Source organism: Pseudopodoces humilis, chromosome 23 (genome assembly GCF_049639895.1).
Source record: "Pseudopodoces humilis isolate 2021_Gansu_Grassland_sample_001 chromosome 23, ASM4963989v1, whole genome shotgun sequence".
NCBI lineage: Eukaryota > Metazoa > Chordata > Aves > Passeriformes > Paridae > Pseudopodoces > Pseudopodoces humilis.
Window position 1 is genome coordinate 2,587,720 of NC_142222.1, and position 23,976 is coordinate 2,611,695.

General features: G+C 41.8%; 1 protein-coding gene across 1 annotated transcript in view; it reads right to left on the bottom strand.

Annotated features, from left to right (window-relative positions):
- Positions 1–23,668, bottom strand: part of MED13 (mediator complex subunit 13) — a 51,756-nt gene extending 28,088 nt beyond the window's left edge. Inside the window, exons 1-3 of the mRNA XM_005525700.3 lie at positions 22,119–23,668; positions 20,031–20,265; positions 9,789–9,957 (exon numbers count right to left, since the gene is read on the bottom strand). Of these exons, the coding sequence (XP_005525757.1) occupies positions 9,789–9,957; positions 20,031–20,265; positions 22,119–22,184 (470 nt within the window). The 5' untranslated portion in view covers positions 22,185–23,668. The remainder of the gene's footprint in view (positions 1–9,788; positions 9,958–20,030; positions 20,266–22,118) is intronic.
- Positions 23,669–23,976: the final 308 nt, after the last annotated feature.

Genomic DNA, 23,976 nt, shown 5'->3' on the forward strand with positions numbered 1-23,976 from the left:
CGAAGGAGGTGGCAGTGCCTTGGTTCCCAGTGACAGACACAATTCAGAAGCTCAGCATCAGCAAGATATAATTTAAAAATAAAAGCATATATTCCCTATATACACTTTAAATGCAATTAAGCTTCACCTCTTGTAAACACCCCATTGTTAGCCAGATAAAGGACAAACAATCACAGCATAATCTGATGGAATTCAGATAAACCAAGACAAAGGGAGGCATCAGCATGATAACAGAAGCATTTCAATTCATCACACTGCAAAACCAGTCCTAAGGAGGAGCAAGGAAAACTCAAGGTCACCATGCAAAAGCCAAATCCAAAAATACAAAAAAACCACCCCAAATCAGATCTCTTTCCTCCCCCAACTCAGCAGGGGAGAGGTTTCCAACAAAATAATCCAGCGAGTGAACACCCAGCGCTGCCACTGCCATTGCTCCCAGGTCTGCCTCCATGGCATGGACAGAGGATCCACTGCTACAGTTCATCCTGGAAAACCCAAAAATCACCCAATTTCCACTAATTCTGGCTATAAATGCGTTAAACAGCAGAACGATGTGCAGCACCGGAGGGTTTTCTTTAGAGGTGCAGCAGAGGCACTTTCAGGCCAGTAGGATAATATGTTTCACAGGAGAAATACACAGTAAAAAAGGGAGTCTGGAAACTCGGGATAAGGGAAACAGATCCCACCTGGGACACAAATTATCCCCTGGAAGCACCAGTTTGCTTTAAAACAAAGGTTAACCTGAAAGTCAAAATTAACACTTCATGGACTTCGAATAGCTTGTTTCTTCTGAGCCAATCGTGCTCAGAAACAGCTTTCTCACATTCAAATTATTTCAGCCTACAGAACTTAAGAAATATCAATGCATGTGGAAATAATCACAAGAAATACAAATAAAGAATCCTAATTAAAAAAAAAAAATCAAAACCACAGGGAAGCTCTTTGGAGGGAGTAAAGAAAAGGAGGAAGGAACATGAAGAACCAGAGCTCTACTGGATGTCCCACACTAATTATTTTATTGACTTACCAAAAAACTCTACAAACATGCATACTTTTTATTATTGTTTTGTTTAAATTAATACTTTTGAACATCCTCCAATTCTTTAAGATTCTAGAGCCTGGCTGTCAGTGCATAACCTCAGTTTAGGAGGAATATTCCAAGCTTTAACATAATCTAATAAAAAAAAGGTGGAGATATATATATATATGTATATAGATTTTTCCACATTTCTCTAAATCCACCTCTGATCTTCTAAGTAAGTCACCTCACAACCAAAAATCCTAATCAAGCAAAAAATCTACCATGTATCACTTTGGGGTAAATAGGCAAATTATCTTTACAATTCAGTCAAGGACACAGTAACAGAATCAGGCTGGTGGTTTCCTGCCTGCTAACGGAGAGTTCATCCTATTTTTATTTGCAGACTATTTTAGATAGCTCAGAAGATCACTGGTAATTTGTGCAGAGCATCTCACTGCTGAAATATAAAAAAAAAAAAAATCCCTACACCTCAACAGTTTGAAATTTTATTCTGCATGAAGAGAGAATCAGTGATATCCTTAAGGTCAGATATAGAAAGAAAAATAGCTGATGTTAAAGTCAGCATTGATAACCTCCTTTTTTAGTACTTCTACTACTGCCATCATTCATTGTTGCATATATTTTACTCAGAAAATTCTGAAAACAAAATCCTAATTCAAAACAACTTTTTTCTTGTCTGACTCTGAACATCAAGTTGCTCCATTAATATTTCTAATTAATTTCATTAAAGTCCCAATCACAGAATTTAGGTATCAATAATACAGTTTCCAACTGATCTCTGAATCAGTGAATCAATGAAGGGCCATCAGAACAAGGTTTCTTTATGACTTTTGATCTGAACACACCAGAAGGCAGTTAGACTGAGCTCCAATCCTGAAAGCAACTTTAAAAACAAATAAAAAATAAAATAAAAAGAGACTCCTTGGGAATAATGCTATTTCAAGCAACTTTCAGTCCTCATCTACACTCCATTAAATACATTTGTGTAAAACCATTCCATTCCCCCATGCTCCCTCTCCACTCTAATCATACAAAATAAAGATGTTTTTGTTTCACAGACAAAGGATTATGATTTTATGGGGGGGAAAAAACAGAAGCTGCTGTGGATAAATCCAATACAATTTCTACTTGTACCTTTTTAAGAATAACTGAAGGGTAGGAGGGGAAACCACACTATAGTCCACATCTACAGGAGGTTTCCATTAGCAAATCTGAAAATATCTTCTTGATAAAAAGGTAATTAGGTCTGGTTTTGTCTTCACATTAGGACTTCTGTAGAGTCTTAGATCTTTAAAGTGCTTCCCAAACATTGGCTGCATTAGGACCCCACTCAAATCCCTAATCCACACTCAAATCACCTCCTCATGACAGCAGCAGCACAAGGAAGGCTCCAACTAAAAGCACATTTTAATAGTAAATAAAAAAAAAAAGAAAACCAAATGTTTCAGCTGAAAGAGAAAATGTTTGTTTTATGTAATTACTATCTCCTGTTTTCCTAGCTTGTCTTTGTGAATTACTTCTGAGTTGAAGTGGGAGCACCTTACTCTGCCAAAGTGCTGCTAACCCAACCAAAATATTTACTGAATCCTTATAAACTGCACACTCTGAGTGCCACTCCCTGCACAGGGAGCACGCTCACAGCAGTTTCTGTCCCAGGACTGATGATTGTCCCACTTCTGATCCCACCATGTCCCTCCCAGCAGGGCCCAACACACCTGGTTTAGGAGCACAAACTCATCAGCTGAGTAAGGCTCTCATTAAATAATTAACTTGCACCGTTATTTCAGTCTGTTATAAAATGATTGCCAAAAATTGGTATATCTTGGCCAGTGTGGGGCATTTTCCCCAAGAATCAATACCAGGAGTGGCTGACAATAATTGAGAGTTCCCAACCCTCAGCCACCAAAGTGAAGCATCTCCCAAGAGTTGCCCTTCACCACACAAAAGTTCTGGGTGCCACTTAAATAAATCCAAAACATCAGAGAACCTCCTATTGAAAATGTGACAGTTCCCTCCTATAATAAATTCCTAGAATGAAGAGCACAGTCTTACAATTAAATAGGTTCTTCTGGAAATATAAATTTATAAGGAAAAAAGGTTTAAGGTGACACACGCCCCCCATGAAGCCCTAAACCCTTCCTAATTATTCTTTTATTTTCTTTTCCCTTTAACCAAGCTGGGATACAACAGAACAGTTCTTTGGGACTACTCACACTTTCAGGTGCAGCTGGAATAGCACAGGTACTGAAGAGAAGTGGGGTTGTTTTTCCCTCCCACCTTTGCTGCTCCAAAAGCCCATCCTATTTCAAACGTGGCATCCTCAATTCCCACTCACCATCCACAATCCTGAACCGCCAGATTCCCCAAACTTAATTCTGACTACAAAGGAACAGGAAATTCAGTGTGCTCGTGCTGTGATCAGCAAAATAGGGAATAAGTAAAACACTGAAACCAGTGCAAAGAACCTCAGCAAATGCTCAGCTACGTTTTCTAGGGAGATGCACATTCTGATTCATAAATGAAGGATCCAGAGCTGGAACTCCAGCTGCTCCTCTCACTCTGGACAAAGCCATGGAGCAGAGATGTTCTTCCAAGCATCCCTGAGTAACTCCCCACGGCCAGGCAGGGAAATACAGCAGAAGGCTGATTTTGATGATAACACAAAGCAGAAAAACATAGCTAATAGCAAAGTAGAAAAAACCCTTCCAGTTCAAAGCACATCATTAATGACTCCTGTCAAAAGGCTCTCCAAAGCATTCTTCCTGGCTGAGGATGTTTTGATTTGACTTAGACCTGAGAGTTAAAAATATTTATTTATTCCATAACTGAGTTATGTGCACTAAAACAAACATAAATGTAGCAAGCAATCTGTATTCCAGAATAAACCACAGTTGCTTTAGACTGCCACATTTTAAATTAACTTCATTATTTACGGGCTTAGCTTCATCCCAATAACACCAATTTTACTTTTATACAAACTAAAACTTCAGCACAGTATTTTAAAAGGAAGAAAAATGATTTTTTTCAGAAGGCAGCAAGAAGTTTATATATCCACACAAAGGTATATATTTTTCCAGATACAATTATAAACAATACTACAAAACTAAAGAGTTTGCTCACGTTCCTGTATTTCAGAACTTAAATGAGACTAATAAACCTGTCACCTTGTATTTTAGCATCCTTTAATTTGAGGCTGCAAATCTGAATTATCTGAGCTTTCACAGGGAAATAAACGTGTGCTATAAAGCATAAAGATCCAGAACGTATTTGGGAAAAGGATTATGGCTCTAAACATCCCTGTGTTCCAAAGCCAGGGGAAACAGCTTTTCCTGTATTGCTCTTTCCCATCCTGAAACATTTACAAACATTTTATTAAGCCAGATTTTTTCAAAGTTCAAAATGGAAATGCATTATAAAATTGTCATTTAACAAAATCTGAAGTATCTGTATGGTTTTTGTATTATTTTATTGTTCAGTGAACAAAAAGAGCAGATTTATACTTGAAAGCTAAAAACCAAGAGCCATATCATTTTTTCCTTTTTCCTGATGAACCAACTACCAGTGTAATTTAAGCTAAATAAGAGAAAACTGCTTTGTGATGTAAAGTGCTAAATTTGTCTGCTTGTAGTCTCTGTAGCAACCCAATATTCCAAAGAGACAATCATGTGATCAATGCTCTCAGCTCCTGCTGTTTATCCTGCACTGTCCTACTTACAGCAGCTCTCAATTCCAGCTGTCTACAGCAAAAGGAAAAACATCACCTGCTCTCCTGCCGGGACATGATGCCAGAACAGCCTCATTAGAGCTGCTGTAAAAAAATGTTGACATTGTTTGATTTAAAGATTAACATAGGGAGGAAATTTACACTGCAAAGAGTTGAGCAGCCTTAATAGAAAATATTCCAGCACTATCAGGGAAAAGCCACTTGGTTTCAGACTAAATAGAAATAAACCCAAAACCTGTGGGTGAACCTTGTTTTCATAGTTAACTCTCTCAAGTATGAAGGAATTTTTGAGCTTTAGCACGCAGAAATCTTGTTCTATTCCTTAATAATGATGTTTCCCAACAGCATCCCAGGGGATTAAGTGTGTTCCTGTGAAAAGACAACCATGGGAACTGGGAAAAGGGAGGCGAACAGGGCAGAAATGTGGGTTAAAACAGACCAAAAGCAGCATTCCCTTTGTCTTAAGGGCAGTGAAGACCAGACAGACAGGAGCTGATCCCATCCACGCTGTTCAGTGCTAATAAAGACATTTCTCATGGCACAGCAGGACCATTCCCAGGGCCCAAACTAGAAAAATATCCCCCAAACACACACTGCAGCCATGGCCATCCCAATTCCAGACTCCAGGGCTGCCACCAGCCTTGCACCAAACTCGGGAATCACACCCACAGTTCCACCTCTTCCTCATGGCAAGATGAGGTAGAGAAAAAAAAGCCCCTCTACAGAACCATGATAAGCACACCTTCAAAACAATATAACTACATGTACAAAGGTTTAAAATAAAGCAAAATTGCTATGTAGATTATTTTTCAGCAGTCACCTCCCATGAAGTTATATACTTATTATTTTCTATTTCCATGGGGGAAAAAAAAAACAAACAAAAAACAAAGGAAGAGAATGGTGGCCTGGCATTCTAAAATCCTGAACCCAGACTTGTCATAAACAGAATTACCCTGAAACCTGTGCAGCAAGTTATGATAACCTTATCACTTATGAATTTCCAAGTGGTTTGTGGGGTGGTTTTCTGTTTTTTGTTTTGGGTGTGTGGTGTTTTTCTCTGGTGTTTTCCACCATTTTTAAGTGAACTCGTCAGACACAAGTTCTGCTTTGCCACCCACTGCAATTGGCTGCTTTATTTCCCAATTACAAGGAAAAAAAAAAAAAGCAACCATACAAGTAATATAGCAGCTTTTAGCATTCTAGACTTTCAGTTGTCTATCAGATCCACCCACCAATTCTGGATTACTCAATTGTTTGCTTACTGCTATTTCAATTGTGTTAAAGTTTAGCAAGTTGTAATTATTACCAAAAACTCCAAGAGATGCCCCTCATGTAAACACTTGGTACTTGTGCTTCATTAGGGGTGTCATATTTGATCTACTTAAATTGTATCTAAAATAGTATTTAATCTGACAGGTTTCCTAATCATATTTACTCCAGGTATACCCCAGTAATGAGTAAGAGGAACAGCCTCATCCAAAGATAGTTATTGAAGCAATCCAAGCAGCACAGTGGGATGAAGCAGATGACAGTCTCCAGCTCACATTTATGAGGGGATTTTGGAATAAAACATATACAACCATATTCCTGAAAGCAGCAACAAAACAACTGGTTAGAAAGGAGAAAAGAGAATTACACCTATTTGTCGAATTTTAGTTTAATGTGTAGTCATTTAAACCACATTATTGAGCTTCTGTAGTCTCCAAGTGACTGAAAGAGGTTGTGACAAATACAATGACAATTTTTTTGTTTTTTGCAGCAAAGACCTTCAGCAAAATCCTCTCTGTGGTTTTTTATTCATCTAGAAAACTGAAATCACCTTCTTAAAAATGGGCAATGAGACCCCAGAACACACATACCCCCTTCAGGGAGCTGCTCCATCCCTGCCCTATCCATAACCAGGAGTGAAAACTTTGGAGAATTTCCCCAGGCAGAGTAATGGTGAGTTGTTCTTAGAGATCAGATTTCAGCCCATCCACCAGTGTCTCACTTTTAACTGGTTTTAACTGGGAGCAGCAGGGGAGGGAGGAAGGGAAGAGCAGGTCATGGTTGTTACCTCTCAGCACGTGACTGCACAGCACAAACAGCTGAGGGGTTACTGCTCCCACAGCAAAAATTTTAAGAGGTCTCATATAATAGAGATTAGTTCAATAAGTTTATTTGTTTAGGAGTCACATCATTAAAGAGTGAACACTCAAAACTATCTCGTTCTGACTTCCCTGGTCATCTGCTCACACGCCACACCAGCATCAATTATAAACAATTATGAACATTCGGGACTGTCCTTTCAGTACAATTAAAATGTACAATGACACAGACTTTTTATTTTAATATAACCTTATACACGGAGGAAAAAAAACCACCAGAGCAACAGACAGGAAGGCAGGGCTGCTGAAGGAGCTGTTATCACAGCCCAACACCTATGAGAAATCACAGCCTCCCTCTTGGCTGCTGTGCCACCACTGCCAGCTATTGTTGGGAGAGCAGAGCACAGAAAATCTCCCCTTCTGGAAGCATATGCTTTCAAACAGAACTGGGAAAAATCCAGATGGGATCAGCTTCAAATGAAAGAAACAGCTCTATTTGCACATCCTTCAAAGGGACAGAGACAGAGTGGGGCTGAGGTCCTGCAGCTCACTCAGCCACAGTCCCAGAAAGCCCAGGGGAAGGAGTCACCTCCACACCAAGGGCACTGACTGCTCCATTTCCAGTCAAATTCCTTGAAACTAAAGATTTCCAGCAAGAACAACCAACCTGATTGAAATCTGCAGCTGTAAAACACAGGGAACAAGTCTCTAGAGTGGTTGGCCAAGCCTCAAAGTGCAGGGTGAGATAAATTATGATCCAAAGCACACTGGTAGCAAACTTCACATCCCCAGGATACCAAATTACCTCAAATTACACAGGCACAGGAATTCCTTCCCAGGGTTTCTGAACCTTAATGCAAAGAACAGTCCCAAAGACAGCAGAGTAATATGGGATGAAAGACAAAAATACAGCTCCAAAACTGATTCTTAAGATATGTGCAGCAATACTCACAAACACAAGAGGGGCTGTTGGGGGTTTAGTTTGTTTTTTTAATTAAGTCAGCCACATCTACAAAAAATTATAACTTTGTATAGGTTTGGCTGATTAAATGGATCTTAAGGAATGAAAAATATGCAGAAGTTGTATTAAGGTTTAGTTTTTATTAGTTTTAGAGCAGCTGTCTGGTAGGAAATGTATCAGCACCCCAAGTGCAACATTCAGTGCTTTTTCCAGGCTGCCTGCAAGTCTCTTTATGTGGGGTTTGCTGCAGTGTCACATTTAACTTCTGCCGTGAGAGAAATGTTCCTTTCACTACAGGAGTGTTCCAGACTTTGGAGCTACAGAGGTGCCATCACAAAGCACCTATTGCAGTGTTTGGTTTTCTCCCACAAGCCTGAACTGACCCCTCTGAAGAGCTCAACTTTCCTAAGAGCAGAGATTATCCCAATTCTAGATATTCCTAGGAGGGATGAGCCAAATTTGCCACGAGAACACATCTGTTCACCATTCCCCCACTTCATTCCATAAAAGCCAGTGCTCAGAAAATCACATGGTATTGAGCTATCTGCTAGGAAATACTGAAATTTCTCAACAATGAAATATCTTACACAGATCTGTCAAAGCTTTTTACATATTCTTCCAGTAGTTCTGAGCTACATATGATGAAATTGTGTGAGTAAGCACACAATTCCTCCAGTTATTTTCATCAAACATGCTGACATTCTGACCTTCTTCAAAAAAGAATCAGAGCCTCCAAATTAAACAAACACTGCTATTTTATTTTAAAAGCTTTCATCAGCTTTTCCAGCTGCTCTAGAGTGCTTTATAGAATTACTCTAAGAGAATCCAGGACATAACTAATGCTAGTTTAAAATGGCAATTTAGTCAACCAGTTGCTCAAAGGGGGAAAGCTCAGACTGTGCCAACATGATATTGGTCAAAATAGTTAAAAGTAAACTCTTTACTCCTGATTTATAGCAGAAAAAAAATGGATGGACAAGGACACCCTAGAGAGGAAACATTTGCCCAGACCAGGGTGGAGAAAGAAATGCCTGGAACTAAAGGACAAGTTAATACATAAATTAAAAGCAGCAGTTCACAACTACTAATAGAAACACACACAAACATGTGCTTCTGCTTCTTTTGCTCCAAAACAGCTTCTAAATTTCTTTCAAGTTTAAATTTATTGCAGAAGATGCCAACAATGGCCAACTCCACGCCCAAAAAGCAAAGCCACTGATCTCAAAATTTCCTGCATGCAAGATTTAACACATACATAGACACACACACAAAAAAAAAAAGCTACACAAAACCCCCCATCATCTAAGCTTTAAATTACTTTGGATTTTAAAAGCTGATTTGGGAACAGCGATTAAACTTGTTCCAGCTAACCTAGTTTTTATTCATTTCATTATTTATTGCTAGGCAACATAGACCGTGTCAAACCACGTTAGAACCATGAGAAGAAGTCCTTCCAATTTAGATCAAAAATTCTCTTCTCACCCTCCTCCCCCTCAGCATGGAGGCCACATGGATTCTTTTAACACCAGCATTCCCAGACACCATCCTTTTTCTGACCAGGAGCTGACATTCCAAACTCTCAGCATCTCCCATGGGATGCAATTTCTCCAAAGCTCAGGAAGGACCTGCAGAGAGCTCTCTAGAATGAGCTTTTCTTGGTGTTTGCAAGTAGAATTAGTTCCAGTCACCTGCAGGTCCAGGGCAGGTATCTCTTCTTTCAGGTATCTTTTTCTTCCTTTCTGGAAGACTCTACCTTCTTTCCCAACACCCATTATCCATGGTCTGCACATGTTTACCATATTTAGCATTACCTGCTTGCATCATAAGAAAGTTTTGAAGAACTCCAAAATAAGAGTGAGCAGAGACTCAGGCTCCAGAATAAATCATACCCAGGAGTCTCTTAATTAAACCTTTCTTCTAGCACAAAGAATAAACCCTCTAACTTCCTCAATAAAGCAAAATAAAGCCTCCTACCTTTTGTTGATGGGTTTCTCATCTTTCTCGTAAGGCTTCACGAACCATTTCCCGATGCGCACGAAGTTCCTGTTCATCAGACACCTCTCCAGCAGGTTGTGAACAGCTTTGAACAGCAGAGTGCGGCACTCGTAGGAGAGCCCATTCTCCCAAACCCCATCTTCCTCTTCTGCAAGGCACAGGGGAAACAGAAACCAGCTTTCAATTCCATCCTGTTATTTCAGACATAGCACAATACCCTTTTCTCCCCCACAAGCTTTTAAGAGATATTCACAGTATAACATGCAACCAAAACCAGTCTGTAATGCTCAGATAACTCTACTTACTTTATGATAGAACTGCTAAAAGTGATCAGCTATAAAAATATCTCATCCCCCACAAGGAAAGAAGATTCAAGAGTTATTTGTACACAGAAGGAAACAAGCAGAAGCAGCACGTTACATATTTCAGCCTGCAAGAGCACTGTGTGATCCGTCTGTGAGGTGGCTCATGTTTTGGGGAGTCTGGATTACTCATTCTGGAGAAATAGTGCCAATTAAGATTAAAAATAAACTTACCAAAGTCAGATTTAATATATCCTGATGTCTTTGAGTAGCATTGACTGAAGATAGCCAGGAACAAAAGTCAGCAATCAACTGAACCTCAATGATCAACAATTTGCTACAGATGACGAAAAATACTCATTCAGAACACTGGCAAGAGCAACCTGATTCTCCCCAGAAGACTCAAAACTGTCCTTTTTCTTTTTAAATCAACATTAAAAATGAAGATATTTAAGCAGCCTAGCCCTGCTTTCTGATGTATACACAGAAGAGAAAAATCAGCAAGACAATGCCCAGTTCCTACCAATGGGATTCTGAAGTCAAACAGTGACATCTTCTGTGCCCCACAAATCAAACACAGGCATGGAATCCAACTTGTACAAGCCAAGTTGATTTGCCAAATGGAAAAGCAAGATTTATAACAAGAAACTGCAACTTCTTCCACCACTCTGGCTCCTGCTCAGTGTTTGAACAGGGTCTGGAGACCCTCAAAGCACAAGCACTGGTCTAAAGAGCTGCACTGGCACTCCAATTCCCTTACCCAGTGTCTTAGGCTGCAATGCAAGATGTAACCAAAAGTCTGTATTCCATTATCTGCTGTTAAAACCGTGAGGGAAAGCGTTCTTTATCCATTCCATGACCCATCCCGAGTAACTCCAGAGAGAAATCTTCTGTTAATGGTCCATTGAGTGTCCCTGCATGACTGATAAAACCCCATCATCCCAGTGGGAGATGCTCCACCAGGGGAGGAACCCAGCATTCCTACCTGGATATACTCTGAGACCTGGAACACCACAGGCAGCCTTTCCCCACTGGATCCTCAGAGGAAAACAGGGCCCATCTGCAGCACCACTGAACCTTCAGAGGAAAACCACACCCTTCTACAGGGTCACTGCTTCTACAGAACCACATCTGTCACTCCAGGAGAGCTGCAGCCACCATTTAATGAGACTGCTACCAACACCCTGACCAACAGGGTGTCAGGTTGAATTCTGACTCTCAATGCTTTCTGTTCTACTGAACTTTATTTTAATTTTCCTATTAAGCTGTAGGGAATTTTCTTTTGTTTCGTTGTGGTTTTTTTTGTTTGGGGGGCTTTTTTATTTATACATACTAGTAAAGAACTGTTATTCCCATATCTTTGCCTGAGAGCCCATTAACTTCAAAATAATAATAATTCAGAGAGGGGGTTTACATTTTTGCATTTCAAAGAAGGTTCCTGCCTTGCTTAGCAGACACCTGTCTTTTCAAACCAAGACATGCAGGTAGAGCAAGGGACATCTGAAAGTTCCAGGGGTGTCTCTCAGGATATATCTGATATCATTCATCCACAGCAACACTAATAGAGGATAATAATATAATAAAACTTGAGATACTGTCCTTAAATCACTGGCAATCAGATCTTACCTTTATGGCTCTAATTCCTTGTATTTTGTGGTTTTGTGTCCCTCAGAATTTACTCCTGTTCTCCTTGGACTAACCTAGCAGAGTTACTCTTCAAATGCCATTGCTTTTATACTCCAGGTAGCAGCAGAGACGGGAAGCTTGTCTGACATAGATAAGGAGACATATTTTTACTCCAGTCTCTGGATAGTCATGGAATAATTTAGGTCGGAGGGGACCTGTGGAGGTCGTTGCTCCAAACTCCACACGGAGCCCCACGTGGGAACAGGTTGCTCCTCTGTCACATCCACTGTCCCTGCACACCTCCAGGGACTGGGGCTGGAGTCCAGCTCTGTCTCAGCACCACAGGCCTGACAGCAGTGCCCTGCCTGCTCCCCTCGCCCTCACATTTTTGGTTCCACTGCTTTGCTCCATGGTCAGAAAACCTCAGCAACACAGCCAAATCCTTACATTTTAAATCCCCCTTGGAAATGAGCCCCTTCACCTTTCTCTGGAAGCCACTTACAAGCTTAAAAGGTTGCAATATTATTAACTAAAGTCTTGATATCCTTAAATTAGATAGCATCTAGAAAACCAGACACCTAAGAGTTTTAGTTAGGGAAAAAAAATCTTACAGATTATTTCAATAAACAATATTTAATACAGAGATGACAAAGAAGAGAATTTCAATGCTATTGGAACCAGAACATGGTGACCACGTTTGTATTTTGCTATATTCCACACAGGGAAAAATACATTTCCACACAAGGCCAGTATTGTGAGTAAGAGAAAGTTACTCCCAGCAACTCTGAGGGACAGGATAAGAGTAAACAGACCTGCCCCATCATTTATAAAAGAGGAGGTGTGCATCATTATAGATGAATCATTCCGTGAAATAATTTTCTGGGAAAGACAAGGAAAAACAAGGAGCAGCATTTCCCAAAGCAGAGACTTCACCACGAGTTTCCCACTGCACCACCCTACTCCAGAGCTGGAGTTGAGCAAAAACTTATTTTTAAAAACCGTAAAGCTACAAGATAACACAGTAACTCACTAAAGAAACATCATACACCGATCTTGTAACAAAAAGCAACAAAAGTCCAAAGTCAAAGGGTGTAAAGTGCCCGTGCCAAGCACAGAGGTTGCTCCCCAGCTGCAGCTCTGGTGGATGCCCAGGCACAGCCCTGTCCCACAGGCAGCAGCTCTGCTCCAGAGCGGGACCACAAAGCAGCTCAGCAGAGCAAACATTAACTCCAGAGCTCGCTCATATTGGACTTTAGCTGCACAATAAACTCCTCACCATTTCAAAGGTTACAGACTTGGTTTGTACACGGCTCTTGTCATTTCAAGGAATCATTCCAAGCACATCCCCTGCATCCAGGACCTTCTAGAAGAGGGAATGGAAGGAGCTAATTACAGTTTTTATGCCTAATTTTGTTTTGGCGTATCAGTGTAGCAATGCCATGGGAGATGCTGAAATTGCAGGGATACTTAAGCAACACAAATCTTGTGTTTTGATGATGACACTGTGGACACAAAGGAGAGGTTTCCATTCTCTGCAGTCAGGTGCTTCATTTAGGATGGATGAAGCTTCATTCAGGATCAGCTGTGCTGACCACCAAGTTATGAGTAAGTTTCCATGCAAGAACTTGCCACAGGATGTAATTCTGGAAAGCTCTCCTCCCTCAGATTACTGCAGAACCAGAGAACTCTTAGCTGAGTGTGTATAGGAGAAAGTATAAGGCTTGAGATGGAAATCACAATTAAAACTCCAATTTTTGCTCACCAGACCACCTGCTCTGAGTGAAGTGCACCTTGCCACAGAAGGGGAAGGTAAAAGAAGCTGTCAGTACAAGAAACCCTCATTTCAGAACATTATTCAAATCCATGCAAAAAAACAGCAGTAAGTATTCTCTGACTTTCTAAAGTCTATTTAGTCATTCCCCTCCCCCCATTTTTAGTGGTGGAGAGAAGCAAACATGACATCTGCTCACATCTGCCAACTATTTTTCTTCTTAATTCAAATTGTTGTTTCTCAACATGAGAAAACCCCTCCCACTTAATAGAAAATTGTACACAGCAAACCATTCATTAAAAGAGGGGGAGAGGAAGAGGCACTTTTGTCCTCTAATCATTCTTAAACAATAAATTCAAATATTCAATCTGATAATGCTAACAAACCAAAAGAAGTTGCTGACTCATTTTCAAAAGGTGCTAAGCCACAATTTCACTTTGGACAAGTGTTATCCACAGAAGTGCTCTGGCAACCTGAAGGTTACAAGTACCTTATTTTTGATGAGTTCTCTCAGCTGTCCAAAGCACTCAACTCTTCCCCAGCACACTTATTTTTATGTCAATCCATTAAACAATTTATACCCATATCCCACTGCTCCCTCTCTCTTTACATCACATATTAGACAGAGTTTTTCTCAAATGAAGCTAAAAATTATCAGGAAATGAAGAATTCATGGAAACAACAGCCAAGAAAAAGCAATTTGCACACTACACATAAATAAACTTTTTCAGTCAGCACCTTCTCAATATTACCAATTTTATTTGGGGCCACTTTTCTTCAGAACTTTTATGTTCTCCTTTCCATTCTTCCTGTAGTTCATCTGAACCAGTAAAGTTCATTTTTACTGATTATGCCCTTCTGTGTGGTGCTTTCGAAGAAGCAAAAAAAATTGGAGCAAATTCAGCACATAAAACTCTTGCAATTTTTAGTGAATTCTGACAAAAGAGTATCTTTAAACCTTATAATTCAATTCATGTCAGGTTTTTAAGCCTATTGCTATTCACAGATCTTTAGCCAAAATTATTAATCAAGGATTTCTAAGAAGTAATACATACTATATATACATATATATATATATATACACAAATCTATATTGCAACAGATAAATAAACAGCCTTGAAAATGTAATTTTTAAGAAGACTTAAGAATATGGATTTCCTTCCTTCCTTTAACACACAGGACACTAGTAAACACCAGTTCTTGCACAAGCTGAGTGTTTACCACACCATTAAAAATATCTTCCTAATGCTCAATGAACCTCTAAAATAAACTATGCAAAGGAACAAAGCCTCCACTTTGGACTACAATTCCTCCCAATTACTTCAATTACACAGGAAAGAAATCCATTCTTTCATATCAGGATTGAGACTTGTCTTTTGGAAACATTTCTTACTTCACAGGCTCCCCTTCTTGCCATTATATGACTCTGCCAGTTATAAAAACACTGATACAGACCTGATTTACGCAATTAAACTTCCTATATAAAACTCAGATTCCAAGGGAAGCAAGTAAGTAATGTGAAACTGCTGCTGTACACAATATTGTAACAATATGAAAGAAACACTTTGAGTAAAAGTTTTCTATTTAAAAACCCAAATTTTTGAATTAAAATACTTTAAACTTCTCAAAGTGAGAATTACCCAGCAAAGCTACTGAAATACTGTTTTGAGGGCCTACATGCCTTATGAAACAAGTGAGAAGCAACAGATTTTGCAGGGAAAAAGGAAAATAATACAATTTTAAAACACCAATATAAGAATCTGAGTAAGACAACCGAAGTTTGCTCCTATTGGAATGGTATCTGTTATCTACACTCACTGAACAGAATCTGAATCCAAGGCTCTGGATACCCAAACTGTCCAAAATGCCACAGTGAAAACGTTCAGCACCATTCCAGGTAGGATTTGTGCTGCTTGGCCTTTACCAGTATCACACACAGAGGTTTTATGCTCTCTACACAGCAGAATATTTTCTAAATCCTGACAATTTAAAAGTAGAAGCTTTCTGTAAGAGTTTAACCATGGCAGTTTATAAAGATAACAAGGTAACTCTTCTTCCTTCACCATTTGTTTGGTGTAAGTCTGGCTACAGAGCGGGAAGAAAAGCTGAAAAACTTCCCAGCTAAATGATCCAATATCCTCCTCCTTCACCAAGTAATTCCATATGCAGGTAGATGTAACAGTGTAAGTAAAATATTTCATTGCTCTGATTTATCCAGGTCATTATGCATGTGACATTGTACACACAACCAACATGACACAATGCCAAATCCTCACTGGCTGTGACAAAGCATTTTTCACCTGACTCCACAGATATTTCACATGCACGTTGGTCAAGGAAAAAAAGGCAGGGGGAAAGTTAAATCTTTGTCACCTTTGAGCTCACAGCAAGTCACAGAAGTTTGATAAAGCTGCTTCAGTAATTTTTGCATAATGCTTATCAGCAGTTTTGCTTAAGTGGCTACATCTCTAACATGGAGGACTAAAGAAATGCTGAAGCATCAATGCAGCAAGAACACTTGGAATGCCTCTCCTGCCTTCCTGCCTGCCACAGAACACACAGATCCTTCCCAGACAAGGGGCTGCAGCTCACCGGGCTCACATCAGCTCCAAAATGTTTTAAAAAGCATCCTTTCCTTTTTTTTTTCTTTTTTTCTTGGGGGGTGTGTTTTTTTGTAGAAGTTAAATGATCTTAGGGAACAACTGTTATTTTAAAAAGCATCACTGGCTGAACTCTTTTCCAAGCTGCCTTTGCCAACTCCTTGCAACTGGCAGGGTTTGCAGCCCCTTGGAATGATAACTGGCTCATGCTCTGGTTTCCATTGTCCTGGAGTAATGAGACACTCAGTGCTGACATCAGCACAATCTCACTGATTTTTTGGGGACAAGGATTTGATCTATAATGCACATGCATCAACAACTACACAATACATATTAGTCTTTGCTGCCATCACTGCGTTTACCACAAAGACAAGCATCAGGATTCTTCCAAGCTCTCTTCCAACCAGCATTATTTTTATACATTTCCCCCTCACAGAAGCATGAGCAAGATTGTTCAGCAAACAAAAACTGATTATCTTGATATATGACAGACAACTCTTTAATTTTTAAAGTAAATTAAGCAAATTTAATAGACACCAAAATGAAAAAGATGCATCTTGCAGCTCACCATTTAAAAGATGCAATTTGAAGGTCAAAGCCATATAGCAGCATTCCCCTACCCCAGCATTAATCAAATTGTAACCATTTCCTTGGGACTATGTCTTGTACATAATTCATACCCGACTGTTCTCAGGTTTAAAATCATCTACTGCCAATTTAAAAAAATATAATCCAAGTGTAGAAGTAGCCACATGAAAATAAGAAAGAACCTTTCTAATAAAACAACTGCTGATCGGAGCCATGAGAGACCATTGCCTGCTGAAATTGGAAGAGATGTCCTACTTTAGGGTTTGAGTTGCAAGAATTACTATAATCAAGCCTCACTGTCAGAACAAAAACATAACCTTTGAGGTTGTTAGAGGCTAAAATAACATTTCACTAACTTCTGTCTGCCTCTAGCTACGTTTGGTTAGAAATAGACCTCTGTTTTTTTGGCTGTATGTACAGTGAGTAGGTTCCTAGGGAAGGGAAAAAAATAAATGATTGAGTGAAGTCAATATTCCTGATCAATCAGCATCTCTGAACAAGTCTCCTTTTGACATGCCTCCAGGCAACAACAATCCCTGACCATCAACAAGACACTTATCCAAGGCTTGGAATGAGAACTCCGACACAGCCATGAGCAGGATTCAAACGTGACTCCAGGGCAGAGAGTGAACTTCCAGAATGTCCAGCTGAACACAGAGATAGCATTTATTTCTTCAATCTGGTATGCATAGATGTACATTCACAACACTGTGCATCCCCTGGTGAAGGGATCTTGGGAAGGGGACAAAAGGGTTCTGGAAGGCTGACATATTTCAAATCCCCCAGGGCTGATAACCAAGGCATGTTCCAGTCACTGAGCACCCATTGTTCACTGAAACTCCACATCATCAAAAAAGTCAGAAACTGTCAAAATACCAATATCTCCTTAACAGGCAGAGTTTCAGACCAAAGGGAGCCAGAATCAAGAGTTATTAATGTGGCTCTGGCAGATTTCTCACCAGGGCTCTCTCAAGGGCCACTTCCCCAGGAGAAATTGGTCCAAAGGCACTAAGGGACAAACTGCTCCCAGATTCTTCCCTCTCCCCATCCTCCAGGACAATTCTTCACCTATCCAGCAGCAAACTTCTAAATGAGGCAGCACCTCAACCTCCAGCAGCAAACAATTTCCAATCAATTTTGCAGGTAACAAGGCTGTGCTAAGAAGTCATTTATCATTCCTATTGAAAATGTAACACGCAGTCATTGGGAGAACAAGGCAGTGTGAATTACCAGGAGAAATTGTCCACCGATGAAAAAATCCATTAGGCTACGACAAAGGTCAGATAACATTGTTTGGGTTCAGCCATAATTCTCTCTTCTATGAGAGCCACGTTAAGATTTTGTGTAACAGCAAAGAGAAAAAGTGCAGGTGTGGGCACCCCTCAGCCACCTCCTCTGCCATCCAGCTGAGGAGGATCTGTATCAACTTGTGGGCACAAGAGCCTCACACACACTCACAAATTCTCTTTTTCATTCAAAGAGGACAAAACCATGTTTGCAGAGCCCAAGGTGTCAGACACACCTTCACACAGACACAGGTGACAGGCTCAGGAGTACCAGCATTACACAGGACACGTGTGGAACAGCTCTGGGGAAGCACAGGCACCCACAGGTGACCTGAACAAAGAAAATACCTGAAGACATGGCTGGGAGACTCTAATCCTCCACTATCTCTCCCTTATACCCTAAGAGAGGTTAAGAGTTGGTAAGTCCCTGGGATGATACCTGCTTATCTACCTGTGCAAAAGGGTAATTCTGGACAAGCACAAACAAGGTGCTGATCTAAAACTCCAGCTCAAACCACTGCTGTTTTCAAACGTCCCTCTGTGAAAAATCACCAGCAGACAGATTCAAGAGGAGGTAAAGAAAGTTGCTCAAACAAATCATTTTAGTGGTTAGGTAGCACAAAATCACACTTCCCAAATGTCTTAAATTTCATTGCATTTCCCATCCAAAATTTGTCTTGATATAATCCCACAACCAGGAGCACACCAAATTCACACAGGTCCTTCCACAAGTGTTGGTCTTGGCTCAGGGAAGGCCCAGGCCAAAACCACCAAGCATTGTGTCTAAGTTACATCTCAGCCACACAAAGGATGTTCCCTGCTGATCAAAACTGAGGTTATTTATAGGTCATAATAAGGAAACCTTAAATGCACTAAAATATCAAGCAAAGTTCAGTGCAAGTGCCATTTAAAATGCAAAGTTTGTAGTTCCAGCACAGACAGGAATAGGAGCAACAACCCAATCTTTGAAGTCAACAATTCAAAGAAATAAACATCATTTCAGTGCGTCAATTGTTTTTCTGATCACAGTATTTTTGTATAAAAATTCCACACATTATTAAATTGTTTCAAGTCAACTTCCTCAGTGGCAATTTAAACTCCTGTTCGTTCTCCAACTTATCCACACACTTACACACAGACAGCATTAACAACTTCTGGTTACCAGGTCACCAAACCTTGGTCTCATTTTACACTTCAGTAATCTGAATACTGTACATTATTTGAAAGGAAATTAGAGTGATGTGTTTGTTGGGTTTTTTTTCCCTTGAATTAGTTCAGTCTCACCTTTAGACTCACCCAATTTAAATATCTAACTTCGTCACTTTGCTGATAAGCAGCTGGAAACCATCTACGTGGGGAATTGAGCTCAATAAGCAAACATTTCCAAAGGAAGGTGCCAAATTTGAAGTACGACATTATTGAGAAATACAAATATTGTCAGTCTTTCAAAAGGCTGGGTTTGAAAGCAGGTTCAGAGCACCAGGAAAAGGGTATGAGAGAAATCATAAAAACTGAAGGTTTACAGATTTTTGCATGGAAACAGCTGGTTAGTTCCAGGTGCCTCCTTCTGAGGGCTCCTCACTGATGGTGTAAATTCCAACCAAAACAACTCCAAACAGTTCAAGAGCTGTCCAGATCTCTACACTTATTACATAATAAAATGAGCTTTACTATTTGAATTTGAAAATTCTAATTGCCCAACAAAAGGGATCTTATCAAAACATGTTTAAGGCATCACTTGTGAATCACAGGCACAGCTTTCAGCACAGCTTTCTCATGAAGAAGCTGCCAAAACTCATAGGCTTGTGTTTTGGTTTTTTCAAGGGAACAAGTGGGGAGCAAAACCCTTTTTTCTTGAAAATCCAGTAGTCCAAGGTGAGCTGAACACAGAGTAGATGGTTGCTCATTGCTGTAAGAATTTGCTGAGTGTTACAGCAATAAATTTGTCTTTTCTAGAGACAACACTCCATCTGGTACAGGTGTCAGAAGCCAGCCCTAAGCAGCAGAATCCTTTCAGTGACCAAAGGAAGGTGTGACCAAGCTCCTACCTGAGAGATCATGATGGATCAGGTCAGCAAAGTTGGGGTCATCCCCCCACCAGAATATCCAGAGCTCCCTGCGCCCAGGCCTCTGGTCCCGGCGCCAGACACTGAGCACGTCGGCCTTGAGGCAGCGGCTGAAGCTGCTCAGGATGGGATCCTCCTCCGTGACCGGGAACAGAATGGGGGCAGATGTTGGGCCCTGCCACACGTAGCGCTTCCATTTAATCCCAGTTAGATCAGCCTGGGGGAAAGAAAAGAACAGTCAAGTTGCAGGCACCTCCAGCAAGCACATCCCACTACAAGGTGATGGCACAGGGAGAAAGGGAGGATTGAGCCCCCAGAATTGAATGGGAACCACATCGGTAAGTTTTGTGTGCCTTAGGAGATAAAGTGGGAACAATCAGGCATCCTGGTTTAATAGCTCATTAAATAACTGCAGTAAAGCAAGAGCTGCTCATTTCCACTGCAGCTATAACATTACACAGAGAAAAATCGGATTTGATTTAAAGTAAAAGAGTGAAAGAGGAGTGAGTAATGTTATTATTCACAGACTGCAAGTGTCCAGTCTCCTAAACACTTGCCTTAGTAAAGAACATCTTTCTTTTTGCTTACTTATGCATACACTGCCTTTTCCATCCAAGATTACTCCATGGAAATAGGTGATACAGTAAATCACACATTCTTCCAGCCATCTACCACTTGGGAAAATTTCACAAGTTTCTCCATCGTAAAAAATTCTCTGTCTCTCCCTCTCGTATTCACTAATTTTACCAAGAGCTATCACACTTTTCATTCCTCACACCACATTTCAAGAATTTAAACCCTCACTTTATCATTCAATTATATGTTAGACCTGCAACCACAATGATAATGATCCACTAAACCCCTTCCTAGGCTGAAATTAATTTGATTTTACATAGGGAAAGAGTTACTACTCTGTGTAATGGCAAGCAGACAATTCCTGGATTATCTACACCACAACACCAAGTTTTAGCACAGTTTTTTCCATCGAGCACAGGCACCTTAAGGCAGGTACAGGAGGCATTGCCCCGGGTTCTCTTTGGGAAGGCAGAGCAAGGCAGGCTGGCATTTGCTAAGAAGTTACTATTTTTTGTCTTCCCAATATGACAACACACAAAAGATTACTGCAACATTTAAACCTAACATGGCAGCCTCCCTACCTTCAGCTGGAGAACAATTTAGATGAAAGGTTGTCTGCAACAGTTGCTACTTTAGATAGACTTTCAGATTTAAAATTGCACTATTAATCTGGAGCTGCAGGCCTGATGCAGGATGCAGACACAGTCAGGCTGTCCAGATTCCCCTCCATCCAAAAATATGAGTGCCACAGTTTGGCACAGGATTGTTGTAACAATCTCTAGAATCATAAATATCAGGCAGGCAGCTAAGATTAGCTCATTTGCATTAAAAGCTGATGAAACAGCTCAGCAAAGACACCAAAAAATTGCACCACAGTCCAGTTATATCGAATTTACTTTTGGAGCTACCAAAATTCAACAGTGTGAACGAATTGATACTTGGGTTAAAAAAAAAAAAAAAAAAAAAGGACTACAAAATGGAGCACATCAAAACACAAGACAGGGAGGGCATCACCAGAATAAAAACAAGCAGGGAAAGGGATCCGTTTAGAAGCGAAGAAGAAGGGAGGTTTCGCCTCGGATTTGTCTGGGATGCCACGAGTGGGGAGGAAGAGAAAGTTCCCAGAGATGTGGGGCTGGGAACAGCAGCAGCTCCTTTCCCCTGCGAGAAATACCCCGCTCAGAGGCAAGGATAGGGGAGAAAGGAGGAAAAGTTGGAAGGCACGGAAAGGGAAGGAAAAGGCGAGTTGCGGGGAGGCTACTATCCAGGAAGAAAGCGGAGGGAGGGGCAAGGCGAGACAGACAGCGATGGAGGGGAACCAGAGGGGCATGGGAGAGTTGGCTGCTCCAGGCAGGGCCTACTCCGAGGGCTCATCCAGCAGAAGCTCTGCTAAAAATGGCTGCTTTGCTTCCACTGCCCCTTCCCCCTCCCCCAGAGCTCCGAGCCCTTCCCTCGGTGGCCCCGGGCGTGTGTGCGCCGGGGGCCGACACTCACCAGGCAGAAGAGGTTGGAATGGCAATCCTCCAGGCTGGCCCCGTTCGGCACGAAGCAGGAACTCATCCTCACAGCCACAACCCACACGCCATTATCCCACAGCCTCCGACAAGAAAGAAAGAGACAGACAGAGAGAGAGAGAGAGAGAGAGAGAGGGAGAGAGGGAGAGACAGACAGCGAGAGGGAAAGGGGGAGGGGGGCTCTGCACACGCACAAATAATAATACAATTAAATAAGGGATTTACAGACACACGCACGAGAAATAGTGGCAGGGAGAATAACCCGCGAGGAGAGACAGAGAGGTGTGGGAGAGTGGGGTAAAAATATAATTAAAAAATAAAAATTAAAAAAAAAAATAAAGAGGAACTCAGAACGTTTTCTCGTCTTCTGGAGCTCAATCGGGGGTGTAAAGCCGCCGTGGAAGGGGAGAACAGAAAGAGGGAGGTGGTAAGTAATCCAACGACGGGAGATTAAGATCAAAATCCTCCCTGTTCCTCTTGTCTTCTCGTTCGCATAAGGAGGGGAGGAGAGGAGGTAAGGTGAAGGGGTAATTGATCCAACAAGAGAATAAAAATGGGGTAATTAATCCAGGGGGCTAGGGGTAAAAATCAGTTGACATCCCTCCTTCCTCTCTTCTCAGATGCCAAGCAAGAGAAGCAGGAAAAAATAAATAATCCAGCGGGGGCAATTAATCCAGAACCCCCCCTCCTCTTCCTCCTGTTCCTTTAGTCATCAGATGAGAAAGGGGCAAATTGTGGAATGACTGGGAAGGATTGGCCGTGGGAGAGAGAAAAATCCAGGCTCGTCTCTTCGGAGTCCGAGGGCAACAGGGTGTGGGGGGGGTCAGATTCTTCTCCCCTGCTCCAAAAATATTCCAAATAAATTAAAATTTAAAATCATAAAAACAAACTTCAGGGGCCAGAAGCAAGGCCAGTCTGAAGAATTCGTAAATGCAGAGCAACAAAAATTTCCGGGGGTGTACCCCAAAAAAACATCTGCGGGGGCAGGGGAGGGGGGAAGGTATTCCTTGAGAGAGAAAGGCCGCAAAAGTCTCCTTAGCAGCCCAGCGGGGGATTAAATTCCCGTGTGGAAACCCCCCCTCCCCAAAACGAAATACTCTTCGCAGCGAGGGCGAAACCAAAATATCCTCCGTTGGGTAAAAATTCCTTCCGTGGGGTAAGGAGGGGGGGGGAGAGGGGTGGAAGGAGGAAATTGCGGGTGACCCTCGAAGTCTCTTCGGGGAAGGATGGAGGAGTCTCCGGGAGGCCGATCCCCAGCCTTTTCGGGGGAGGAGGACGCGGTAAATGGCAGAGTGTCTTCGGGGAGCCTGGTCCCCACCAGCTGTCCTCGGGGGCCGAGGGACCCCGCAAAGTCTCTTCAAGGGAGCTCGGACCCCGCCGAGTCACCGCGGGGAGGGCGAAGCGACCCCCGCCAGACCCCTGGGCACGGGGGGGCGGCGAGGCGGGGAGGGACCAGCTCAGCTGCGAGGCCGGTCCTTTAAAAATAAAGGGGGAAAAAAAAGAAACCAAACAAAAAAAAAAAAAAATCCAGCGGGGAGGAAAAAAAAAAAAAAAGGCGCGGGGGGGGGAGGATTATAAAAAACGATCGTCTTCGGCCGGAGCGGTCTGTCCTGGGGGGGCAGGGGAGCCCCGAGACCGCTCGCTCTCCTCAGGTGCGGGTCCCCGCGGGGGCGGTGGGCGTAGGGCCCCCTCCCCGAGGCTCCTGAGCAGGGTGGGGGGGGGGGGGCCGGGCCCCGGGCTCTGCTCAGGCCGAAGGGGTCGGAGCCCCGCAAATCCCGGCGCCGCCGACACACAGGGCCGCGGCGCCCGCCGCCGCTGCTGCCGCTGGCGGAGTCGGT